Source organism: Oncorhynchus masou, chromosome 26 (assembly GCF_036934945.1).
Source record: "Oncorhynchus masou masou isolate Uvic2021 chromosome 26, UVic_Omas_1.1, whole genome shotgun sequence".
Lineage (NCBI taxonomy): Eukaryota > Metazoa > Chordata > Actinopteri > Salmoniformes > Salmonidae > Oncorhynchus > Oncorhynchus masou.
The window spans coordinates 13,817,351-13,827,350 of NC_088237.1; the positions used below are offsets into that span (position 1 = coordinate 13,817,351).

The 10,000-nt window shown below is 45.2% G+C and overlaps 1 protein-coding gene across 10 annotated transcripts in view; it reads left to right on the plus strand.

The window, feature by feature from the left end:
* Window positions 1-10,000, plus strand: part of LOC135514841 (transcription factor SOX-5-like) — a 211,783-nt gene that overhangs the window by 76,619 nt on the left and 125,164 nt on the right. For all 10 annotated transcript variants that reach the window (XM_064938496.1, XM_064938494.1, XM_064938495.1 and 7 more), the window contains exon 2: window positions 6,066-6,267. In XM_064938496.1, the coding sequence (XP_064794568.1) occupies window positions 6,067-6,267 (201 nt within the window). In that variant the 5' untranslated portion in view covers window position 6,066. The remainder of the gene's footprint in view (window positions 1-6,065; window positions 6,268-10,000) is intronic.

The following is a 10,000-nucleotide window of genomic DNA, read 5'->3' on the forward strand; positions in this document are numbered from 1 at the left end:
CCTATTAATAGATATTAGGCAATATCCTTAAGAGTCAGACAAGACACGGAGAGGAGGAGGAGGAGGAGGAGGAGGAGGTGGTGGGGGAGGAGGAGGAGAGGAGGCGGGGGGACAAACAGCTGATTGTGTAAAGAAGGATCACTCAGTAAGACAATACTACAAGCTAGCTCAGTGCTTCACCTCAGGGAGGGAGGGAGGGAGGGAGGGAGGGAGGGAGGGAGGGAGGGAGGGAGGGAGGAGGGGGAGGGAGGGAGGGAGGGAGGGAGGGAGGGAGTTGATACCATAGTTCAATACCTGATGGACCATTGGTTTACAGTCATTCCTCAGGTGTTATACAGTGTGGACATGCTGAGGTTTTCTGTGCTGCTGTTTGATACACTGTTCTGTTCCCTTACCTCAGACACAGCTGTAAAGTTCTCTCTCACACACACATGCATTCACACGCAGCTAACTTTCACCTGACTGACAGGTAGTAGGGGAAGGGTCGCACAGAGATGACGTCACTACCTCTTGGGGATGTGGATTTAAAGCCCCATTTTGATGTAGCTTGGTAATTATTTTAAGCAGTGGTAACGGGACCTATATGAACTTCTAATATTGATTTGTATCTTGTTTAATATGCATGTTTATTCAGCAATTGAGGTACAGGATCACAGTTCAAATAGAGGATAATGGTTGTGTACATAAGACAGTTAATGTAGTATTCTCTAGAGAAACATTCTGATCTCTGTAGAAGAAGAGGAAGAATTATTACTAAGAGAGGGAAAGATAGATGAACAGAGAGATTTAGAGAAAGAAAGCGAGAAAGAGACAGACCAAGACAGAGAGATAGAAAGAGAATGAGACAGATAGAGAGAGACAGAGAGACAGAGACAGAGACATAGAGGGAGAGCGCGAGAGAGACAGAGACAGAGAGAGACAGAGAGAGAGAGAGAGAGAGAGAGAGAGAGAGAGAGAGAGAGAGAGAGAGAGAGAGAGAGAGAGAGAGAGAGAGAGAGACAAAGACAGAGAGAGAGACAGAGAGAGAGACAGAGAGAGAGAGAGAGAGAGAGAGAGAGAGAGAGACAGAGACAGAGACAGAGACAGAGACAGAGAGAGAGACAGAGACAGAGACAGAGACAGAGACAGAGACAGAGAGGGCGACAGAGAGACAGAGAGAGCGAAAGAGATCAGTCTGAAGGTGTGTGTAATATCATCTTGCATATAGGAGATGACTGCTTTGTTTCTCACTCAGTCTTCATGAAACAAATCTTTACCCCCGTCGGAGCACCTCAAAAATGAATAATTTAACACGTCGCTACTGGGATGTGTGTGTGTGTGTGTGTGTGTGTGTGTGTGTGTGTGTGTGTGTGTGTGTGTGTGTGTGTGTGTGTGTGTGTGTGTGTGTGTGTGTGTGTGTGTGTGTGTGTGTGTGTGTGTGTGTGTATGCGTATGTGTGTCTCTAGATGTGTGTATGTCAGCTCGTTCCTCTCTCTCTCGCTGCAGAGTCGTCGTTGAAGTGGGTCATTTGTGCTGGACTGGCTGGAGTTAACCACCGGGCAGTCAGTCTGTGACGGAGATTAACAGTCAATCAGTCTACTTGGGTAGTTAATGGACAGTGTATATGGCCGATTAGTGACTTAACAGTACATGTACATGTGTAATATGAGAGGGACTTAACACAGTAGCCCTCAGTCATCATCAAAGAGATGAAGTCGTCCAGGGGAAGTGGTTCTCTAAGCTTAGTAGCTAACGCAAACGCTCAGCCAGGGTGTGTGTGTGTTGTGTGCACAGTTGAGAGAGGAAGGTAGAGAGCTGGACACCTGAGTCGTGAGCTCTGAACACATCAGATGTCTAGTTCTCTTTCCAGTGTTTCCCGTGCTGTCGATTTAAAAAGATTGTTTTTACATCATGTATTGGTCGGATAGTTGGCGCGTCGAGCATCGCTGCATGTTCAGTTTGCCAGTGCCAGTGGTGTGTGTGTGTGTGTGTGTGTGTGTGTGTGTGTGTGTGTGTGTGTGTGTGTGTGTGTGTGTGTGTGTGTGTGTGTGTGTGTGTGTGTGTAATGGCCCGGCGTGTCTGTATGTGCCTGGTTGTATTTTCCCGGCTGCCGTGGAGAGAGGGGAGGTGTCTGGCATGTCTGTCTGTGTTCGCGCCACAGAAGGAAGGAGTGAAATTATGCTAATGGTCGCTAATTATGACCTTGGAGACTGGCTTAGCTGCCAATGTATCGACTTAATAAAGCCCTTCTTTTTAATCCCAACACCACTACTGTACATGGGTTCAATGTTTCATGGAGCAGCCTCTTGTGCAGGACAGGTCTGCCAACTTGAAATGAAATAGCTGCTATAACCTGCTCACCCGGTGTGCTGAGTTCTATAGTAATTAGACATCAAAGGCTTGGAGGGAAATATACATTTTATTGCTCAAGAGGAGAGCTGTGAAAGGAGGAAGGACGGAGGGGTGAGAGTGAGATGGAGGGAGGAGAGGAGGGCACAGCAGTGGGGAGGAAAGAGGGGGGTGGAAGGGTGAGAGGGAGATGGAGGGAGGAGAGGAGGGCACAGCAGTGGGGAGGAAAGGGGGGGATGGGGGTGGAAGGGGTGAGAGGGAGATGGAGGGAGGAGAGGAGGGCACAGCAGTGGGGAGGAAAGAGGGGGGTGGAGGGGTGAGAGGAGGAGAGAGAGGGTGTTGTGTCTAACCTCAGAAATATTCTGGAGTCGCAGCATCCAACAGACTGGGTTCTTGTTCTCCTGGGAGGTGTGTGACCTGCCCAAAAGTTGCTCTTAGGTACACAGATCTAGGATCAGCTTACCCTCCCTGCTGCTACCCTAAACTATTTGGCGGTAAAACCCCAAACTGATCTTAGATCAGTGTCCAGGGTTACTACTCCAGTCCTCTGTGGTGTCTAGAGGACGTGGGAGGAGTGCAGCTGGGAAGAGAGGTGTGGACAGGACATGGGTGGAGGGGCGGTGGTCTGGTTAAGGTGGGGTGGACTGAGGGTGGTTGTGTGTGTGTGAGGAGGGGCTGTGTTTATCTGAGTGGTGTGTGTAGGGTGTGTGTGTGTGTGTGTGTGTGTGTGTGTGTGTGTGTGTGTGTGTGTGTGTGTGTGTGTGTGTGTGTGTGTGTGTGTGTGTGTGTGTGTAGCAGGAACAAAAGGCTCCAGTGTGTGAGAGTGAAAGGAGGTAAAGTAAACAGCCTGTGATGAGTACAGACCTGCTGTGTGTGTGTGTGTGTGTGTGTGTGTGTGTGTGTGTGTGTGTGTGTGTGTGTGTGTGTGTGTGTGTGTGTGTGTGTGTGTGTGTGTGTGTGTGTGTGTGTGTGTGTGTGTGTGTGCATGCATGTGTGTGTGTGTGCGTGCGTGTGTGTGCGTGTGTCGCGTGGCCTATAGTTGATACAGCTGGGCTTTCCTCTCTCTCTGCCCAGAGTGTGAAACACTGGGGGAACTCAACACACACTTTCTAACGTTTCACAGATGATGAAGATATATATTTAGAAATATCACAATTGTTTTAATTTCTACACTTTCTTGTGGTGAAGATATATATTTAGAAATATCACAATTGTTTTCATTTCTACACTTTCTTGTGGTAAAGATATATATTTAGAAATGTCACAATTGTTTTCATTTCTACACTTTCTTGTGGTTTTGGAAAAACTAGTCTTACCTTCTCCTTTCATTTGATCATTTGTCAGCATCACTGCTGCTGCTGTGTTCAAAGCATGTGTAGATAGATCAGGGAATTCTGGAATAGGCATGTGTAGATAGATCAGGGAATTCTGGAATAGGCATGTGTAGATAGATAAGGGAATTCTGGAATAGGCATGTGTAGATAGATAAGGGAATTCTGGAATAGGCATGTGTAGATAGATAAGGGAATTCTGGAATAGGCATGTGTAGATAGATAAGGGAATTCTGGAATAGGCATGTGCAGATAGATAAGGGAATTCTGGAATAGGCATGTGTAGATAGATAAGGGAATTCTGGAATAGGCATGTGTAGATAGATAAGGGAATTCTGGAATAGGCATGTGCAGATAGATAAGGTATTCTGGAATAGGCATGTGTAGATAGATAGAATATATGTGCAAGGTATTCTGGAATAGGCATATAGGCATATAGGTTTATTGATATAGATAGAAGACTATATGTCGCGAGGTTAAAGTCGCGGTCCCATATCTCCTGTGGGTTTCTCTCAGGCCTTCCCTCCAGCAGAGAAACACTATATCTTTTTTGCCTTCGTCTTTGTCATAAAACAAATAAGCAATAAATGATGTTTGAAAGTGGATCTGCGTGGAGGAACAACGCCAGACGTGAAGCCCAAGGAAAGCCAATAAATAGAGGGGATATAATCTGTTTCCAGGTCAGTGTTACGGTACTAGAGTGTTGTAGTTCTAGACCACAGTGGTACTGTTGGGGGGGCCTGAGTCTGAAACAGACACACAGGTTGTGTCCCAATACCCATAATTATGTTCTAAATAGTAGGCGTTTTGGGTACGCGAAAATAGGTTTTATAGTATGTGAAATCTCTGACATTTTGTATGCTTTAAACGCCAGGAGGTCACACTCATTTCGGCTTTTCATCTCGTAGAATTCGCTGCACGCTACTGAGGAACGAGAATAGCTGATAATCAGATATGCTGACAACCTGTCACAAAACACACGAATGGCAGGAATCCATGCAATTGCATTGGATGAAGCATTCTCAGTCTGAATGAGCCCAGTATGTTTATGTTGCTTATTACATTCGATGTTCCTAAACAGTACGTTGTAAATAGTATGCAGTACGATTAGTACACGGTATACCTTTTTTAGTCCGTAGTAGGCAAGACAGATTTCAGACACAGACGAGACAGAGGTGACTGGATTACTGGACTATTAATTAATACAGTGTCGAATCGAAACAGAGAGCTCACGGAATACTGGCAGCTGCCACTCACTTCCTTGAAGGAACACTCAATACATTTGGCATCGGTTTGAACCTCTAGGGAAAGCGGTCCTGCTCAGAAGGGTTTCGTATTCTCCTGTTTGTCTCCTCCTCCTTTCTCAAACAGAATGGTTGTTGGTGGCGGTGCAGGAAATGCAGTTTAGAATCTTGGGCTCCTAGCCTGTTGCTCCTCGCATGTCTGACTTTCAGCGTATACATTAGTGTTTCCGTATTCTCCTCCCTCCCTCTCTCTCCTTCTCTCCTTCTCTCTCTCTTTCTCTCCCTCCCTCCTCCTCTCACCCTGGGTCATCGTAGCAGTAGCTTCAAGGCTGAACGAGAGCCTTTGAAAGCACTTAGGGAGACGCTGCCAGCCGTATTAAACTATTATTGGACCATATTCATTTTGTCCCTATTCACCGGGGGCACATTTATGTTGGGGAGAGTTTATCTGCTAGATGCCACTGTTCTTCCCCTCCCTCTGCTTTCAATGGGAAACAAAGGCAAAGTAACAAATGCACAGCCTCTATGTTTGTTATTTTCACTGGTATCGTCAGGGCCGAGGTTTTCATACACATCACTGTCAGAGTGCTGCTGGAGTGAAAGGGCCTGTGTCAGGCCTCGGCCATTTGTCATAAAATGTCAGCCCAACCCGGCTCCATTTGCAGTAATGGGTTATTGCGTACCGTGTGTGTGTGTGTGTGTGTGTGTGTGTGTGTGTGTGTGTGTGTGTGTGTGTGTGTGTGTGTGTGTGTGTGTGTGTGTGTGTGTGTGTGTGTGTGTGTGTGTGTGTGTGAACGATGAAAGGACCTGATGGTAAACATGGATGTGATTGTGCTTTTCCTCTGGCTAGCGGATGTAGATTATTGACTCTATATTATTATAGTGTGTATTGTCTGCTGAGAGAGAGAGAGAGAGGGATTCAGAGACACATAGAGCGGGCCATTGGGGACCAATGAATAATAGGAAATGAATCATGATTAACTATTTCTATAAATATAACTATTGAAATGGATCAAAGACTAGTGGTTCTCCCACTGTCACCCACAGCTCATATTACATCCCTGAATGTTTCATACTCACTCTCTCTCTCCCTCTCTCTCTCTCTCTCTCTCTCTCTCTCTCTCTCTCTCTCTCTTCTTTCTCTCTCTCTGTTTTTTTCCAGGATGTCTTCCAAGCGACCAATCTCTCCATATGGGGGGACAGATGGAGAAGTAGTCATGGCAACCAGCAGACAGAGACTGGAAGAGGAAGAGAGAGATGACGGACAGGCTGTCATGCACCTCCCCCTGACTCCCTACTGCAGCAAGGTGTCCCCCCTCTCTCCCCGCCCCCTGGACAGCCCCCCCACCCTGCACAGTGCCATGGTAAAACAGCCTCTCATTGTCTTCATATCATTTATTAACTGCTCTTATTGGCTACTTGGCTTTGTTTCGACTCTTCTTATTGGTCGTCTGGATTTTAAATCCTGCCACGCTGTTGAGGTGGAAGTTGGCACTTAAGGACAGATCTTCGGATCCGTTTGTCCTGATCTCGACCATAAGGGGGCTAAACGGAACATAGCCGTTGACAGAAAGTGACAGTCCCCTGCTATCATCGACTGAGACAGAGTCATTTAGCATTGATAGACTGTATTAGACTGTACTTACAGAGAGTTGTAGTTATTGCGTCCGGTTTTGAAGTAACACATACTTCGAACAGAGGAAATAATATTGGGGGGAAACTGGACACAAAAGATGCTCGAGAGTGCTCTTATGGTGGGAACCGCGTTTCCATTTTGTTTTAGTGTGAAAGCCCGTGTCTGTGCTGTAACCGTTTGATGGTGAGGCATGGAGACGTGGTACATGTGTTACTGTCAATGTGAGCCATGTCAGTGAGTCATGTTCTGCTGGGAAAAGGGTGACTGTGTGTGGTGACAGTAAATGCATATCATCATTTCGATGTATAGTTTGGTGTGTGTGATGTGTGTTTTATGTATATTGTGTAGATCTGTGTGTGTGTGTGTGTGTGTGTGTGTGTGTGTGTGTGTGTGTGTGTGTGTGTGTGTGTGTGTGTGTGTGTGTGTGTGTGTGTGTGTGTGTGTGTGTGTGTGTGTGTGTGTGTGTGTGTGTGTGTGTGTAGCCTTAGTAACCCTCATAGTTTCCCTCACGTTAGCCTCACGTCGAGGCACACCTGAAGAGCAGCTAGCTAGCAGCAGCACATGGTCTACAGACTCTTCCACTGTACTGCTGATAAACCACCATACAGTAAATATTGTGAGATGACTCTGGCTGTAAAACAATGAAAGGGTGATTAAGGACCATAATGGTAAACTAATTCTGGAATTAACCTGCTTATTGCACATCAGACTGGACTCTGCTGCCTGTCAGACAACAGTCACTGACTGTAAACCAAAGTCCTCTCTTTTTCTTTCTCTCTCACCAGGAAGATACACTTTATCATGGTATGCTGTTGACTGTAGGTATTGGACCTGATGTTTGGGAGACTTTATCATGGTATGCTGTTGACTGTAGGTATTGGTACCTGATGTTTGGGAGACTTTATCATGGTATGCTGTTGACTGTAGGTATTGGTCCTGATGTTTGGGAGACTTTATCATGGTATGCTGTTGACTGTAGGTATTGTACCTGATGTTTGGGAGACTTTATCATGGTATGCTGTTGACTGTAGGTATTGGACCTGATGTTTGGGAGACTTTATCATGGTATGCTGTTGACTGTAGGTATTGGACCTGATGTTTGGGAGACTTTATCATGGTATGCTGTTGACTGTAGGTATTGGACCTGATGTTTGGGAGACTGGGAGACTGTTATCATGGTATGCTGTTGACTGTAGGTATTGGACCTGATGTTTGGGAGACTTTATCATGGTATGCTGTTGACTGTAGGTATTGGACCTGATGTTTGGGAGACTTTATCATGGTATGCTGATGTTTGATCATGGTATGCTGTTGACTGTAGGTATTGGACCTGATGTTTGGGAGACTTTATCATGGTATGCTGTTGACTGTAGGTATTGGACCTGATGTTTGGGAGACTTTATCATGGTATGCTGTTGACTGTAGGTATTGGACCTGATGTTTGGGAGGCTTTATCATGGTATGCTGTTGACAGTAGGTATTGTACCTGATGTTTGGGAGACTTTATCATGGTATGCTGTTGACAGTAGGTATTGGTCCTGATGTTTGGGAGACTTTATCATGGTATGCTGTTGACTGTAGGTATTGGACCTGATGTTTGGGAGACTTTATCATGGTATGCTGTTGACAGTGGGTATTGTACCTGATGTTTGGGAGACTTTATCATGGTATGCTGTTGACTGTAGGTATTGTACCTGATGTTTGGGAGACTTTATCATGGTATGCTGTTGACAGTAGGTATTGGTCCTGATGTTTGGGAGGCTTTATCATGGTATGCTGTTGACTGTAGGTATTGGACCTGATGTTTGGGAGGCTTTATCATGGTATGCTGTTGACTGTAGGTATTGGTCCTGATGTTTGGGAGACTTTATCATGGTATGCTGTTGACTGTAGGTATTGTACCTGATGTTTGGGAGACTTTATCATGGTATGCTGTTGACAGTAGGTATTGTACCTGATGTTTGGGAGACTTTATCATGGTATGCTGTTGACTGTAGGTATTGGTCCTGATGTTTGGGAGACTTTATCATGGTATGCTGTTGACTGTAGGTATTGTACCTGATGTTTGGGAGACTTTATCATGGTATGCTGTTGACTGTAGGTATTGGTCCTGATGTTTGGGAGGCTTTATCATGGTATGCTGTTGACTGTAGGTATTGTACCTGATGTTTGGGAGACTTTATCATGGTATGCTGTTGACTGTAGGTATTGGTCCTGATGTTTGGGAGGCTTTATCATGGTATGCTGTTGACTGTAGGTATTGGACCTGATGTTTGGGAGACTTTATCATGGTATGCTGTTGACTGTAGGTATTGGACCTGATGTTTGGGAGACTTTATCATGGTATGCTGTTGACAGTAGGTATTGTACCTGATGTTTGGGAGACTTTATCATGGTATGCTGTTGACTGTAGGTATTGGACCTGATGTTTGGGAGGCTTTATCATGGTATGCTGTTGACTGTAGGTATTGGTCCTGATGTTTGGGAGACTTTATCATGGTATGCTGTTGACTGTAGGTATTGTACCTGATGTTTGGGAGACTTTATCATGGTATGCTGTTGACAGTAGGTATTGTACCTGATGTTTGGGAGACTTTATCATGGTATGCTGTTGACTGTAGGTATTGGTCCTGATGTTTGGGAGACTTTATCATGGTATGCTGTTGACTGTAGGTATTGTACCTGATGTTTGGGAGACTTTATCATGGTATGCTGTTGACTGTAGGTATTGGTCCTGATGTTTGGGAGGCTTTATCATGGTATGCTGTTGACAGTAGGTATTGTACCTGATGTTTGGGAGACTTTATCATGGTATGCTGTTGACTGTAGGTATTGGTCCTGATGTTTGGGAGGCTTTATCATGGTATGCTGTTGACTGTAGGTATTGGTCCTGATGTTTGGGAGACTTTATCATGGTATGCTGTTGACTGTAGGTATTGTACCTGATGTTTGGGAGACTTTATCATGGTATGCTGTTGACTGTAGGTATTGGTCCTGATGTTTGGGAGGCTTTATCATGGTATGCTGTTGACTGTAGGTATTGGTCCTGATGTTTGGGAGACTTTATCATGGTATGCTGTTGACTGTAGGTATTGTACCTGATGTTTGGGAGACTTTATCATGGTATGCTGTTGACTGTAGGTATTGGACCTGATGTTTGGGAGGCTTTATCATGGTATGCTGTTGACTGTAGGTATTGGACCTGATGTTTGGGAGACTTTATCATGGTATGCTGTTGACAGTAGGTATTGGTCCTGATGTTTGGGAGACTTTATCATGGTATGCTGTTGACAGTAGGTATTGGACCTGATGTTTGGGAGACTTTATCATGGTATGCTGTTGACTGTAGGTATTGTACCTGATGTTTGGGAGACTTTATCATGGTATGCTGTTGACTGTAGGTATTGGACCTGATGTTTGGGAGACTTTATCATGGTATGCTGTTGACTGTAGGTATTGGA